The sequence below is a fragment of the Elephas maximus genome, chromosome 17 (assembly GCF_024166365.1).
Source record: "Elephas maximus indicus isolate mEleMax1 chromosome 17, mEleMax1 primary haplotype, whole genome shotgun sequence".
In the NCBI taxonomy this organism is placed as follows: domain Eukaryota; kingdom Metazoa; phylum Chordata; class Mammalia; order Proboscidea; family Elephantidae; genus Elephas; species Elephas maximus.
Genome location: NC_064835.1, coordinates 9,465,951 through 9,482,845, shown reverse-complemented (window position 1 = coordinate 9,482,845; position 16,895 = coordinate 9,465,951). Strand labels below are relative to the sequence as shown.

The following is a 16,895-nucleotide window of genomic DNA, read 5'->3' as shown; positions in this document are numbered from 1 at the left end:
CGGCCCCGCGCGCCCAACTCCAGAAAGCGAGCTGCGCCGCGGAGCAGTAAACAGCCAGGTGGACGGCCCGCCCGCTGACGTCAGGGGAAACAGACACAGATTTAAAGGGCCAGGTCCCGGATTTGGCCTTAAAGGGGCCGCAGCCGTCTAGCTGGAGGGGGAAAATTGGGGACGCTTTCTCCAACTCCTACTCCGCTATTGTCCCCTCTTTCGTTGTTTTGCTTGTTCCCGGAAGCCCAGATTGGAATAAGCGGATGTTTCTATGAAGGGTCTCCAAGTGTTTGGTTCTTGTTGACAAATTCGTCTCCTTGCGCAAACAGGGCTACCACCGAACCCGTTATGGACCGTGGATGGTGGATCTTAACGGTAATAACGGCGGGTTCCGCTAACATCCACCATGCCTGGTCCATTTTTTTTGTTTTTGTTTTTCCTTTTGAGCTCTTAAGAAACGAACTCAAAGAAGGACACACGACAGCCTCCTGATGAAGAGATGGGGGCAGAAGGAACCCGCGTGCGCTCTCACATTCCTCTGCTGCAGCCACGTAACTTCAGACGTCTTCCAAGCTTGCGGAGCTGTTTATCCTCTTCTCTGCAGAGGTATCTACAAAGCTCATTGAAATATAGCCACTTTGAGTGTAAACTGGTGAAAACTTTTTTGCCAAATATTTTGGCACCCTGTTTCAAAAAACTCAAGCAACTTCATACTCGTTGACCCGGTAATTCCACTTCTGGGACTCTATCCCAAGGCAGTAAACCAAAACCAAATCTGTTGCCCTGGGGTAGATCCCGCTCCTGGTGACCCTATAGGACAGAGTAGAACTGCCCCATAGGGTTTCCAGGGAGCGCCTGGTGGATTCAAACTGCCAACCTTTTTGATTTGCAACTGAAACTCTTTAACCGCTGTGCACCAAGGTTTCCTAAGGCAGTAAGAAATTCAGGTAAAGTTTTGTGGGTTTATCACTGTGATATAACGCATACGGGAAACAAGTGTCCACAATGAGGGAGTAGTTAAATGCACTATTATTATTATGAAGGCATTGAAATGATGCTTAAGACTTAAAAAAAAAAAAAAAAGCCAACTTTCCAGTCGGACTCAGCGACCCTACAGGACAGAGTAGAACTGCCAGGCAGTTTCCAGGAGCGCCAGGTGGATTTGAGCGGCCTACCTTTTGGTTAGCAGCGAGTTCTTAAGCACTGCCTCACCAGGACTCCTTATTAAGACTTTAAAAAAAAAAAAAAGACTTTAAGGGACGTGTAAATGCTGAATTCAAGATAGGACCCAAACTGTATGTTTCCCAAATACATAGACAGACAGAAACTTCAAAGAAATTGCACAAAAAAATTCAACAAGGATTATCTCTGACAGGGGATTAAAAAAAAAAATAGCATGTATCTTATCATTTTACTTTAATTCCAAAAGTACAGAAAAGTACATACACACACACAAGAAGCAAAAGATCACTGAATTGTGGGTGGTTTCAAAATTTTAGTTTTTATATTTTAAAAAAGTTATAAATTTTATATAATGTACAGGTATTCCTTTTATAAAATGAATTTACTACTGGAATATGTTTAAAGGAAAAGACCCCCTAACGAAGCCACACAGAACAGTGCCTTCTCAAGGCTCTCTTGTTGCTGGTGAGATTGTAGCGTTCTCAGCCCCCCCCCCATCTTACTACCTGGGGCATTGTTCCAGTGAAGAGTGTTTTACTTTATGACTAGTAATAAGTATTTATTCATTCCTGCAATAAATATTTAGGAGAGCCTACTATGTGCTAAGCACATATGTGCTAAGCACTGTTTTACTATATGCTAAGCACTGTTTTAGTCACACTGGTCAAATGGTGAGTGGGAGAATTAGACCCGGCCCCTGCCCAAGTAGAGCACACTTGAGGATGAAGACCTGAAGCAACCTGCAGAGGCTGCAGAACCCTACTAAGTCAGAAAGGAGTTCCCTGGGCCAACCCCTAATTTTACTAATGAGTACAAAAAAAAAAAAAAATGAGTACAGTGAGGTCCAAAAAATGCCAGCTAATTAGTAACTCACTAGATTCATATATCGTGTGCCTTGATCCAGTAGAGCTAGACAATCCTGGATCAGCTAGATCCATAGGATAACATTAAGTATCTTCATAATAAGCCCTCGAAGCAGTTATCAGCCCAGCTTGGAGAATCCGTATAGGATTTTCATATTCCAACTGGACTTTCTCTCTCATCTTAACCCTGCTCATCATGCCAGTAAATAATCTAGAACTCTAAGAAACACTCCCATACTGAGCTTGAGCTTCACGCCTATAACCTTATATAATTTAAAAATGAAATGTGCAAAGACCTAGAGTTAGAAAACCAAAAAGAAAGAACATGCCCAGCATTTCTCAAGCTGAAAGAACTGAAGAAAAAAATCAAGCTTCAAGTTGCAATATTGAAAGATTCTGTGGGCAAAATACCAAACGTCACAGGAAGCATCAAAAGAAGATGGAAGGGATACACAGTCACTGTACCAAAAAGAATTGGTTAACGTTCAACCATTTCAGGAGGTAGTGTATGATCAAGAACCGATGGTACTGAGGGAAGAAGCCCAAGCAGCACTGAAGGCTTTGGTGAAAAACAGGGCCGTAGGAATTGAGGGAACACCAATTGAGACGTGTCAACAAATGGATGCAGTGCTGGAAGCACTCACTTGTCTATGCCAAGAAATTTGGAAGACACCTACCTGACCGACCAACTGCAAGAGATCCATATTTATGTCCATTCCAAAGAAAGGTGATCCAACAGAATGCAGAAAATTATCAAACAATATCATATCACACGCAAGTAAAATTTTGCTGAAGATCATTCAAAAACAGTTGCAGCAGTATATCGACAGGGAACTACTAGAAATTCAAGCTGGATTCAGAAGGTGTGGAAGGAGGGATATCATTGCTGATGTTAGATGGATCTTGGCTGAAAGCAGAGCATACCAGAAAGATGTTTACCTGTGTTTGATTAACTATTCAAAGGCATTCTACTGTGTGGATCATAACAAATTATGGATAACATTGTGAAGAATGGGAATTCCAGAGCACTTAATGGTGCCCACACAGACCCTGTGCATAGACCAAGAAGCAGTTGTTTGAACATAACAAAGGAATACGGCATGGTGGTTTAAAATGAGAAAAGGTGTGTATCAGGGTTGTATCCTTTCACCATACTTAATCTGTATGCTAAGCACATAATCTGAGAAGCTGGACTCTATGAAGAAGAACACAACAGCATCAGGATTGGAGGAACACTCATTAACAACCTTCGATATGCAGATGATACAACCTTCTTGCTGAGAGCAAAGAGGACTTGAAGCACTTACTGATGATCAAAGACCACAGCCTTCACTGTGGATTACACCTCAACATAAAACAAAAATCCTCAGAACTGGACCAATAAGCAATATCATGATAAATGGAGAAAAGATTGAAGTCAAGGATTTCATTTTACTTGGATCCACAATCAACACTCATGGAAGCAGCAGTCAAGAAATCAAACAATGTATTGCACTGGGCAAATTGGCTGCAAGAGACTTTTTTAAGTGTTCAAAAGCAAAGATGTCACTTTAAGGACCCAACCCATGGTATTTTCTATCGCTTCCTGCATGTGAAAGCTGGACAATAGATAAGGAAGACCGAACAATTGATGCCTTCGAATTATAGTGCTGTCGAAGAATACTGAAAATACCACGGACTAACAGAAGAATAAACAAATCTGTCTTGGAAGAAGTACAACAGGAATGTTCCTTAGAAGCAAGGATGGCATACTTTGGACAATGTTATCAGGAGGAACCAGTTCCTAGAGAATGATATCATGCTTGCTAAAGTAGAAGGTCAAGAAAAAAAAAGGAATACCCTCAACGAGATGGACTGACACAGTGGCAGCAACAATAGACTCAAACATAGCACGACTGTGACGATGGCACAGGACCAGGCAGTGTTTCATTCCATTGTACGTAGGGTCTCCATTAGTCAGAAACGACTCAACTGCACCTAACAACGACGTAATTTAAATGAAGGTCTATCCTGTGCCAGCAACTTTGCTGAGTGCTGTTAAGAATCACAAGCTGAGTCTGCTTAAAGAGCTGGTTAGACAGGCTGGTCAGTGCTGTAGCTGTACTGAAGGAGCCCACATTGGGACTCTAAACTCAATAGGGGAAAATCTTTTCAAGTCTGGCTTTTAGGCTTTGGAGCAAAATGTGACAACAGGCCTGTTTAAAATGCACATATTAATTCATACTTACTGAATCACTGTCTGGAGACAGAGCCCAGGAACCTGCATTTTAATAAGCACTCCAGGCAACTATCAAGATTTCTACCTGTTTGCTCCCTTTCTCCTGGCAATGTCTTGGGAGAAATCTGTTCAAGCCAATCTAGAGGGACTCCTTCCTTTTTCAAGGTTTCATGGGCCTTTGAATCCTCGGCACTCTGGGAGTTCAGATCGGGTAGGAGGGTGGTGGCACCAGAATTGCTTGCTATTCCCAGGTCTGCAGAACTCCCCTCAGCCCCTCTGCCCCACCACCCAGAGGGGGAGCAGCACAACCCAGTTATGAACAGACCTTTTCTGAGATCTGGCAGCTCTGAAAGTAGAGAAGACCTTTTTATTGGCTATAGCAGTCAGCTAAAAGGAGAGCAATGCCGGGGACCAAAGCTAGCCTTGTGAGTGTAAAGGGGAGATGTTAAGGCCTTCAGGGCAGCCCTCTGGCTTTCTGCACGGAGTTCAGATACTACAGTCTCTAGTTCAGATACTGCAATATTTGAGCCATGTATACAAAAAACCTAGCCCCAACCCTAGCCCAGAAGCGGACAAGGTAGGGTCACAAGGCTTAGATGACTTCCTTCCATTTCCCTGTGGGGCATCCTTCCCAAGCATTTGCCAGGCAGCTGACAGGGGTCCCCAGCCTTCCATGGATCCAACTCCATTTGAAGTCACAGGGAACAGGTGGGGTTTGGAGGGGACAGGGAAGAAGCTTTGGCTGGCTCAAGAGTGTTGTTAACACGGCCTTAAGACCCTGCTGGCATAGTGGTTAAGTGCCACGGCTGCTAATCAAAGGTCAGCAGTTCAAATCCTCCAGGCGCTCCTTGGAAACTTTATGGGGCAGTTCTACTCTGTCCTATAGGGTTGTTATGAGTCGGAATCGACTCGACGGCACCGGGGTTTGTTTTCTTAAGACTTCACCAACAGCAGGATACTGTAAGCAGCACAGTAATGGATTAGCTGAATCCAATCAAGTAATTTAGGAAAATGGAGTGTAGGGAGTGGCGGTGCAGGTGGGTAGGTGGCAGAATCAAATCAGACTTTAGATTTAGGTAATAGTACAACTTCAGCCCTGAATAAAAGGTTGCAAAAGCAACCCCTCCAAATGAAGTCGGCTTGAAGTTCCCTGTTTTCATTCTGACCATAAAAAGGGCTCATTGTGTCCATACGGAACTCAAAAATATTGTCCTGGACATAGGCAACCCAGGTCCCATGTCCTGGTCAAGGGCAGTGAGGGTGCATTTCTTCCCATCATGCAAGTTCTGCTCTTTCCCTTGTGTCTGGTTCTCTTTCTTTGGAAGGCTTTGAAAACTGGATGCGCATCAGTTTGGGAATCAATTACAATATTTACTCTGCCATTCTGGGGATAAGGTCTCAAATCTGTCACATGGCTTCATGGACTTATGGAAAAAGCAAGAACTTTGATGTCAGAGGAGCCCTGGTAGTACAGTGGTTTAAGAGCTCAGCTGCTAACCAAAATGTCAGCAGTTCAAATCCACCAGCCGCTCCTTGGAAGCCCTATGGGACAATTCTACTCTGTCCTAAGAGTTTGAATCTACTTGATGGCAACCTGTTTTGATGTCAAAAGGTCTGTATTTAAATCCCTGCATGTGTGCCTTAGGCAAGTTACTTTCTGAGCCTTCAGGAGACGGCTCATTTCCATTGTCCTAAATATTTTTTTTTCTAAATACCACATTGTAGAGTTGGGTTTGGCTGCATTCAGTATCCTAAGCTATTATCTAAAGAGCTGGAAAGGAAGACAAGGAAGACTGGTTCTGACCAAGTGGGTAGGTAGTACCTTCTGCCAGAGATAGATCAGCCACTTTCCATTTCCTAAAGCTGGGCTTTCTCTGTTCAGGCTGGGAAACTTGGGCAATACATTCAGACCCTGCATCTGGTTCCCTCTGATCACGGGACGGAACCAACATCAGAGCTTTCCAGGAAATGAGGCTGGTCATCAGGTTGCTGAAAACAAGCAGATAAATAATTGATCCACTCAAATCCGTGCCTCCAAAGATCACTGATAAAAGTGAGCCAGCCACTCTCCTATTTCAAGAAGGCTTGGGTCTCCAGCTGAAAAATCAGAAGATCCAAGTAAAGAACCTTTTATTCATTTCTGGCTGTATCTAAAGATCATGTGTAGCTATCCGGTCCTTGTTCCAAGTTATTATCAATAATAGAAAAATTCCCCTATCTTGCTCAGATACAGGCCATATCCCATACCTTCTTGTGTTACTTCATTTGTCCTCGGAGCCTTCACAAAGGAAATTTTTTTTTCATTCACAATACCTTAGTTCCTCTGAAACAGTCTAGCCTTTTTTTACCTTCACTTTGCCTATAAAAATTATCTTGATTAATTCCATTAAAAAAAGAACAGAAATACCAAACTCATTGCCATCAAGTCAGTTTCGACAGAACTACTCCATGGGGTTTCCAAGGAGTGGTTGGTGGATTCGAACTGCCGACCCTTGGGTTAGCAGCCATAGATCATAACCACTGCACCAGCAAAAAAAAAAAAAAAAAATTTTAAAAAGTGTCTCAGAAGTTTTCGTATTAGATTTGAGCTGCATGTTTCTGTTTTTGTTGTTAAGTGTATTGTATATGTCACTAGCAGTAATGTCTATTGTTTCTCTCATGCAGCAGCATGGTATCACGGAAAGAGCTAGGAATTAAAGTCAGGATATGTGTTCCAGTTTCAATTCTGACAATTACTAGCAGAACAAGTCATTGAATTCTCCATTCATTTCTTCATTTACTCATTAATTTACTCAGTACCTAGTTTGTACTAGTAACTAAACTAGGTGCTTGGGAACACAAAGATACTTAAAACACATTCCCTGCCCTTAAGGAATTCATAATCTAGTAAAGGAGACAAACAGGAAAACATATAATACAGAGTGATAAGTTCAGTCATAAAAGATTTACTCAGAGCTGGAAATAGGGGAAATGGAAAACACTCTGGGAGGTGTCCCCAAGGGGTACTTAAAAGTCTGAATAGGAGCTAGCCCAGCAAAGGGCCAGAAGCATATTACAAACAGGGGCCCCAACTCAGGCAAAGGCATTTGTTGTTGTTAGGTACTGTCGAGTCGGTTCCGACTCATAGCAACCCTATGCACAACAGAACGAAACACTGCTGGGTCCTGCACCATCCTCACAATCGTTGTTACGCTTGAGCTCATCGTTGCAGCCACTATATCAATCCACCTCGTTGAGGGTCTTCCTCTTTTCTGCTGATCCTGTACTTCGCCAAGTATGATGTCCTTTTCCAGGGGCTGATCTCTCCTGACGACATGTCCAAGGTATGTAAGACACAGTCTCGCCATCCTTGCTTCTAAGGAGCATTCTGGTTGAACTTCTTCCAAGACAGATTTGTTCGTTCTTTTGGCAGTCCACGGTGTATTCAGTATTCTTTGCCAACACAATTCAAAGGCGTCAATTCTTCTTTGGTCTTCCTTATTCATTGTCCAGCTTTCACATGCATATGATTTGATTGAAAATACCATGGCTTTGGGTCAGGCGCACCTTAGTCTTCAAGGTGACATCTTTGCTTTTCAACACTTTAAAGAGGTCCTTTGCAGCAGATTTACCCAATGCAATTCATCGTTTTATTTCCTGACTGCTGTTTCCATGGCTGTTGATTGTGGATCCAAATAAAATGAAATCTTTGACAAGTTCAGTTTATCATGATGTTGCTCATTGGTCCAGTTGTGAGGATTTCTGTTTTCTTTATGTTGAGGTGCAATCCATACTGAAGGCTGTGGTCCCTGATCTTCAAAGGAATACACAGAGTCATTATACCAAAAAGAATTAGTTGATGTTCAACCATTTCAAGAGGTAGCATGTGATCAGGAACCGATGGTACTGAAGGAAGAAGCCCAAGCTGCTCTGAAGGCATTGGCGAAAAACAAGGCTCCACAAACTGATGGCATATCAATTGAGATGTTTCAACAAACAGATGCAGCCCTGGAGGTGCTCACTCTTCTATGCCAAGAAATATGGAAGACAGTTTCCTGGCCAACTGACTGGAAGAGATCCATTTTTATGCCTATTTCCCAAGAAAGGTGATCCAAGTGAATGCGTAAATTGTCAATCAATATCATTAATATCACACACAAGCAAAATTTTGCTGAAGATCATTCAAAAACGGCTGCAGCAGTATATCGACAGGGAACTGCCAGAAATTCAGGCCGGTTTCAGAAGAGGACATGGAACCAGGGATATCATTGCTGATGTCAGATGGAGCCTGGCTGAAAGCAGAGAATACCAGAAGGATGTTTACCTGTGTTTTATTGACTATGCAAAGGCATTCAACTGTGTGGATCATAACAAATTATGGATAACATTGCGAAGAATGGGAATTCCAGAACACTTGATTGTGTTCATGAAGAAACTTTACATAGATCAAAAGGCATTTGTTTGGACAGAACATGGGGATACTGATTGGTTTAAAGTTAGGAAAGGTGTGTGTCAGGGTTGTATCCTTTCACTGTACCTATTCAATCTGTATGCTGAACAAATGATCCGAGAAGCTGGAGTATATGAAGAATACGGGGCATCAGGATTGGAGGAAGACTCGTTAACAACCTGCATTATGCAGATGACACAAAGGCAAAGGCATAGACTAAAGAAAACTGAAGTTCAAGATAAAAAACCAAATCAAATCCGTTGCCACCAAGTTGATTCTGACTCATAGTGACCCTACAGGACAGAGTAGAACTGCCCCACAGGGTTTCCAAGGGGCGGCTGGTGGATTTGAACTGCTGACCTTTTGGTTATCAGCCGTAGCTCCTAACCACTGTGCCACCAGGGCTCCGAAAGCTTGATAGTGTGTAAGATTTAATTTTGGATACATACACATGTACGAAGTAGTGAAGAAAGGTCTAGCAATCTACCTTATAAAATTGGCCAGTGAGAACTCTACACATCGCAACTGTTAGCCCTGCAGCTGATCTGGGGACGGCCAGGACGGGGCAGCGTTCTGCGCGCGGGGTTGCCCTGAGTCTGGGGCCGACTCCGTGGCAGCTGATAACAATGCACACACACACACACTTTTTGTAGGGGGATGAATTAAGCTAAATTGAGCCAGTTGAACTTACCGTAAGCAAAAGGCATAGCATACAATAAGGCCAGAATCAAAGACTGTGTTTAGCAGAACATTATAAGATCTCCGCCTCATGACTATGTAAAGACATGTGGTCAGGCTGAGATTTCCCCCAGCCATGGCTGGAGAAAACGGGATGTATACTGCTCTCTTGCTGGTTTTGTCCAGTTTTTCCCAAGTACAGATGCTTCTACCACACCAATGTCCCTTCCATTTGTCCTGGGCCACTGAAGAGGCTCACATGGGGTTTTGATAGTCAAGCACAGTTGCAGGATCCACGCTGCTTTCAGGACTGTGGTGTGATCAAAAGGGCACCTACTAGCAGCTGACAGAGTCAAGGCCTCCAGGGGTGTGTGGGGGGAGGAAGTGATTAAAAAGGGTGGGGGGAAGGGATACAACTAGAAAAACAAAAATACCTCCATTTGGTATCTCCAAATTTCAGAGCCCTGGTGGCGTAGTGGTTAAGAACTACGGCTGCTAACCAAAGGGTGGGTAGTTTGAATCCACCAGGTGCTCCTTGGAAACCCTATGGGGCAGTTCTACTCTGTCCTATAGTGTTGCTGTAAGTTGGAATCGACTTTATGGCAATGAGTTTGGTTTGTTTTTTTTTTTTTTTTTTGGTTTCTTAGAGGAGTAAAGCATTTTAATCCAGTAGCATCTCTGGGAAGTGGCAAGTGAAAGATACAAAAACCATAATAACTTTCAGTTGCTGAAGAACATCATACTAGAATAACGATTTGCTGCAATTATTGCTGGTGTGGTCGGTGCTGTTAGTCCTCAAGATAGGTCCTGATGGGCCAGCTGAGTATCTGACCCTTGTTCTAGTTCCATAGCTCTAAAGAGGAAAGTACTTAAAGCAGTCTGTTTTAGGCTAGGGAGGTGAGGATGATGATAACTGTGACTCAAGCCTTCTGTAGTCACGTTGTATTACACCGAGACTGATGACATTCACCAACCCAGATGAGGTGGTCCGCAGCAGACATCCAGACTAACCTGTCTGCAGAATATCCCAGCCTTATGTTTAAGAGTGGGCTTCAAGGGAGGCAATACACTTTGAAAGTCTGGTATGGACCCTCATTCATCCAGATGTTATCTGCAATTTAGGGGTGTCCTGCCCCATCCTCAGAGAATAGTTGGCAATTCCTATTTTAAAGCTCTGTCATGTTAAATTTCTTCTTACTGTGCTCTAGATGGAAGTTTACAGGAGAAATTCGTTTCTCATCAAACAATGCACATATTGTTTCATGACACTGGTTGCCAACTCCGCGATGTGTCAGCACTCTCCCCTCCTCAACCTTGAGTTCCCCATTATCAGCCTTGCTGTCCTCTCCTGCCTTCTTGTCCTCGCCCCTGGGCTGGTATGCCCCTCTAGTCTCGTTTCGTTTCATGGGGCTGTGTAATCTTTGGCTGAAGGGTGAACCTCAGGAGTGACTTCAGTACTGAGTTAAAAGGGTGTCCAGGGGCCATACTCTCGGGGTTTCTCCAGTCTGTCAGACCAGTCTTTTTTTGTGTGTGTTAGAATTTTGTTCTACATTTATCTCTAGCTCTGTCCAGGGCCCTGTATTGGTGATCCCTGTCAGAGCAGTTGTGCTGGACTCAGCCTGGTGGAAGCTGTGGTAGTTGTGGTCCATTAGTCCTTTGGACTTATCTTTCCCTTGTGTCTTTGGTTTTATTCTCCCTTGCTCCTCCAGATGAGGTGGGACCAGTGGAGTATCTTAGATGGCCGCTCACAAACTTTTAAAACCCCAGATCTGTCATGTATTACCTTCCTGTTTCCTTTAGATATAAATATTAATTTACCCAGGTAGCAGCTTGCTGTCAATCTGAATCTATTATCAACAGCCAGTCTTTTAATTCCTTCAAGTATACCGCCCAAAATTCTTGCTCCATAAATACTGTGCATTTTAGTTCTGTGAATTTTGAGAAAAGGTGGCCAGATAAATAAATTCTTGTGCTCACAAATAGAATGGAATTGAAAAGGTCTGTGTTGGCTGTGGAAAGACCATCCCTTCACTCCCATGACCTTCAACTGAAATGAGCTACCTGTCATGAACTTGGTGAATCAGAATCTATAGCTACGAAGACACCCTAAGTTGAATGAGCTGTGGGAAGGGCAAGGCCTTTGTAGTCAGGTAAAGCTGGGGTCAAATCCCAGCTCAGCCACTTAAATTATGATTGATCTTGGACAAGTTATAAAATCTCCCCAGGCCTCTCAAAACCAAAAAACCAAACCCAGTGCCACTGAGTCGATTCCAACTCATAGCGACCCTATAGGGCAGAGTAGAACTGCCCCATAGAGTTTCCAAGGAGCGCCTGGCGGATCTGAACTGCTGACACTTCAGTTAGCAGCCGTAGCACTTAACCACTACACCACCAGGGTTTCCCTGGGCCTCTCAGCCAACAGTAAATGATTATGCACCTACATAAAGCACCATAGATGGAAATTATTATCCTGATGCTCCTCTACCTAGATGGCAGAGGAACTCAGAACAGTCCAATTCATCTGAAGTGCTTGAGTTCAAGCTGGGGTAATAGTGGAAAGAGATATTCCAAAATGTAAAAAAGAAAACACTGGCAATTTCTGGTGTGAGGAACAGGGAAGCAATGGTAATCGGGACATTCTATGTGAATAAATAAATTCTTAAAGAGTGAAATCAGGAAAAAAATCAAAAGGTTAATACAATGGTTTTAGAGTTCGAGTTCATTGTTTTTAACTGCCAGATACTCTTGACCAATCTGGAGCATTTCATTTGACAATTTTCCTATTTATCTACTCAGGACTCCTTGGACCTACTCACCCACCCCACTCTCCTACACCCTAAAGATTAAATGATGAGAGTCAGTTTGCTACATTCAGTCCCACACAAAAGCAGCAGGAAGATCTAAGTAAACAATGTGCTCATGATAAGGTAGGAGAAAAACCATGCCTTTTTTTCCTCCATTTGATTCCAAACTATAATACAGTAGACAGAGAAGACATCAGGAAGTTTGAGTGAAATGTTTACATTTATATTGAAATATGCACTAAAACAGAATGAGTTCTACTAGTCAATGAAACTTTGCCAAGCAGAATCACAAACTTCTGTTGAGGAGGTACAGTCAGCTAGCAGCAGTGATCCCCAAGCAAGAACACCAAGGAGAAGTCCGGGGGACCCCTCTCCAAAAAGCCTCACTTCAAGAGGTCCCAATTCACTTCTCCCACATGCACCCACACAGATTTAGGAGCCAGGACATGCTCCTCATTTTCATATATTTTTAGCTTCTTCTTCACTGCAATAAATATAAAATTGGCAATGCTCATACACCACAGCACAGACATTTCAGGCTTTAGCATACAACTGTAAACAGTGACTAGGTTAAAAAATAAAAGGGAAAGAGAAGTTGCTTTTTTTTTTTTTTAAAACAGTAAGAGAATTCTTAAGAGCAGGGCACAAGCTACTCAACATTTGTTTTGTTGGGTTAAGGTTTTTGACAGATTCGGGTTTAGACATATGCCCTCAAGAGTCCAAAGAGTCCCAAGGTGACAGCCAAAGAACTGCCTATGGCAGTGTAGACGGTGTGGGCAGCAAACAACCTGTTCTAGACCACCATCTTCAACTTGCCACATTTGAGATGTGACCCACAGGCACCTGCAGGGTTCCATCACTGGTTGCCATCCAATGTAGTAAGAATGGGTGGGCAAATGAATTAAAATTTGCTGGGAGAGGAACAGAATAATACCTTTGCTAGCTGCCTGGAATGCTCGCCCTCTATCACAATGACAACTAGGACATTTCACTTGGACAGTGCATTTTTTTTTTAATAAAAGGTAAAAAGTATAGAGAGAAATCCAAAGACTAAGCATTAAGTTCTGTTGCTGTGGCAAACTGGGATGCCTAAAGCAGTGCAAAGAAATTTGGCAAGAAATGAAAGTGGACTCAGTATCTGCACGGTAGCAATGGGGCAGAATTTTATTTAAAAGACTAGTGGTTCAAATACTACTGCTTGAATAGGCTGGTAGATATAAAGTGTAGTAACATCTGAGGTTTATACACATAAGCAAAAGGAGCTGAAGGCCAACTCACAAAGGGATATTTGATGCTCAGTCAATAGAGAAGCTAGAAGCACATGCTGCAGGAGTAACCTAATGGGCTTATTTGGACCGTACTTCCACCACCTCACAACCAGAAGAAGATCTGGATAGGAACGTGTCTTTTCACACACAAAATTCTGGCTTGCTTAGTTCTCCTCCCTAGAACTATGCCTCAGCTAAGAAAAAAACCTGTCTTGAACAAAACTCAAGAACCTGGGCTACTAAAAATAAAAAGGACATTTCAACACAGTAAACAAGTTTAGTACACACCATATGTACTTGGTGTTGTTAATGAAGACATGATACATTCAGAAAAATATGTATTTGTTTTTTAAAAAGACAAAAAACAAAAAAACCCTAGAAAGATTCTGCAACAAGAAAAAAATTAGCCCAAGTCCTATCCCTCTCAATCAGAAGTGAGTCTTAGCACAAATCAGCCTACCCCACCCCCCAACATGGAAAAGCACTACCACTTACTTGCCTCGCAAGCAGAACATAAAACATGTGCCTTAGTTATTGAACTTGAACATTAAGCAGAATCGCTGCAGAGCATATTTTGATGGGTTAAGTCAATACCCACCTGGTCCAGTTTAAAGTATTGTTTGTAGATCCAGTTTGTGCATATTCCATAGGTATTATTTAACAATAAACCATATACAGTCTCATTATTTTTTAAATGGCAGTTCTTGTAGCTCAAGCAAACCATTAAGATTATAAAGAGGTTTCTTGTAGGGAAATTCTTAGATGGTGGGGACACATTAATGAGAAACCCTAAAAGTTAAACAACTCTAGTTCTTTTTAACTAAAATGGTAAGATAAAAGTAGAATATCTGTTCTAAAGAACAGTTTCATTTGTTTCCCCATGGGAAAGGCCAAATTTTTTGGACTGATATACTTTAAAAACTAAGCCAATAAAGAAATAAAATATATACCTTAAGATACTATAAAACTTGAAATAATACAGGTCTCAAGGACTTAGAAACAGAGTTCTGATTCCCCCTCCCCACAAAAGGAAACTGTAACAGAAATTTAAAGGAAAAAAACCAACCAACCAACCAAACCAGAACTCTGAGTATGGACAGCACTACACAGACTCTATAGCACAGAACACCATACAAGAATGAGTTACATATCAGTAATATTGTCACGAGAGCAACCGGGTAGGGACTTAAATTTCCAATAACAGAGCTCCTCGGTCAAAAATGTGTTAAAAGCTTGTGATGTCAACAAGGACCAAAAAAAGAGGGTAGGAAAGGCTGCATGCATGGGTCTATTATAGACATGATATTCAGCAGCATAAAAATAAAACCCTTCAAAGGGTCCCTAAATGGGGCAAAACTTGTTTTTCACTGCTAAGCAGAAGAAAGATTAAGGGTGGAACAACTTTTCTAGCATCTTCCGTATTTGAATGACAATCACGTTCAATCTGATATATGATGTTAAGAAAACCTTGAGAATACATGAGTAAAGCAAAATAAAGACGAAAACCTAAAATATAAACCTTAACTGGAAAAAAAAAAAACAAAAACCATCCATTTTAAAGCCAAGTAAATGTGATTCTGATAATTATTATACATGACATAATCCATAGAAAGCAAGGCCAAGAAAAGAGTCTTCGTATTGTTCAGTACTCAGGCAGATGCTGTCCTAGGAAAAAGTGATAATTCAATGAACGTGTCATACAAACAACTCAAGGTCCCCTTCTGGTTTCAACTGAATTTAAACAACAATCTTCCTTGGCTAATTTTTCTCCTGTGTAAAACAAACCTTCTATGTACAGGATCAGTTTAAATCCCCCCTCCCCTTCAAACACTAGAAAGAACATCCAGGAACATTCTACAATGCAAAGTGCCTTAAGAAAGAGAAGGGTTCTGTAGTGCCAGTGATCTAACTGATCTGAGGAAGCTGTGATGCTATCAACACTGACGGGAGCCAGTCAGGCAATGGTGGTTTGTTTCTCCTCAGGTGTTTCCTCCAACAACTGCATGATCAGTTCATGGAGAGGTTTGCAGATCTTTGCATAGCCCCCTCCTGTGAGATGCAGAAAATCAAACATGTCGTGGCAGGAGATGGCACCGTCCGAGTGCACAAAGCCCCCGTCTGTATCCAGGAGCTGAACATTGGCAAGCTTCGGCAGGGAAACCTTGAGAAGCTGGTTCACCTTGGCATTCTTTTGCCTCAAAGGGTTGGGCTTCTCACCTCGAGGTAACAAACCCTGGGGCAGAGCAGAAAAGAACATAAAATGAAAAGATTCACTCATTTCTCTCTACCAATATATCTGTGATTCTGGCTATTCTTGGAACCACTGCTCCATTTGGCACCTTCTAGTCCTTTGATTTCTGAAACACTGGACTAGACTGGTTTTAATAAAAGCTCCCTGATCATTCCTTCTCAGTTACTTCATGAGTTCCTTGTCCTCCTCCCGCCCCTTAATTGTTGGAATTCTCCAGGGTCTTGTCCCTGGTGCACTACTCTTCCCAGTCTAACACTTTAGCCTGATCTCTTCCTAATCAGAAAACCAAATCTACTGCCATCAAGTTGATTCCAACTCATAGCAACCCCATAAGATTTCCAGGGCTATAAATCTCTACCAAAGCAGGCTGCCACATCTTTCTCCTGTGGAGCTGCTGGGGGTTTCGAACCACCAACCTTTTGGTTAGCAGCCGAGTGCTTTACCCACTGTGCCACCAGGGCTCCAGATCTCTTCCTAGAGCTTCTGAATTGCATATTGAACTGCCAGTCAGAGAACCAAACCTGAATGCTCCTGGGGCACCTCCAGCTTAACATGTCCAAAAGCAAATCATCATCTCTCCCCTCTAAACTACGCTCCTTCTACATCCTCTGTATCAACTGGTCATTCCAACATCCCCCAGTTACCAAGCTAAGATACTTGACCTAACTACCTTACTACTAATCAATCTACCCAGTTTTTGTTTTCTAAGTACTTCTTCAATCCATTCTCTTTTCTCCATGCCTATTATATACATGGAGTCCCTGGGTGGTACAAACAGTTAAGCACTTGACTACTAACCAGAAGGTTGGTGGCTCCAGCCCACCCAGAGGCACTTGGAAGAAAGGCCTACCAATCTGTTTCTGAAAGGTCACAGCTTGAAAGGCCTATGGAGCGCAGTTCTACTCTGCAACACATGGGCTCACCATGAGTCAGAACTGACAGCAACTGGTGTTTCTGGTTCTATTATACACACTAATATTGCTTGGGAACTTATGACTACTCATCTCAATTAATGTAAAATCTCCTGACTAGTCTTCTTACCTCCAGTATTGTCCTTCCCTTCAATCCATTCTCCATCAGAAAAACCTCGCTCAAATACATTCCTACCTATTAATGCCACATGGAACCCACACTAAAATACACCGTGAGAAACAAAGAGTTGGAGCAGATGCTGTCTTCATGAATCAGAGACACATGATATCTAGCACAAT

The 16,895-nt window shown here is 42.5% G+C and overlaps 1 protein-coding gene across 1 annotated transcript in view; it reads right to left on the bottom strand.

The window, feature by feature from the left end:
- Window positions 1–13,304: 13,304 nt before the first annotated feature.
- The window catches only part of PAFAH1B2 (platelet activating factor acetylhydrolase 1b catalytic subunit 2), a 39,674-nt gene continuing 36,083 nt past the window's right edge, over window positions 13,305–16,895 (bottom strand). Inside the window, exon 6 of the mRNA XM_049856611.1 lies at window positions 13,305–15,666. Coding sequence (XP_049712568.1) covers window positions 15,388–15,666 — 279 coding nt within the window. The 3' untranslated portion in view covers window positions 13,305–15,387. The remainder of the gene's footprint in view (window positions 15,667–16,895) is intronic.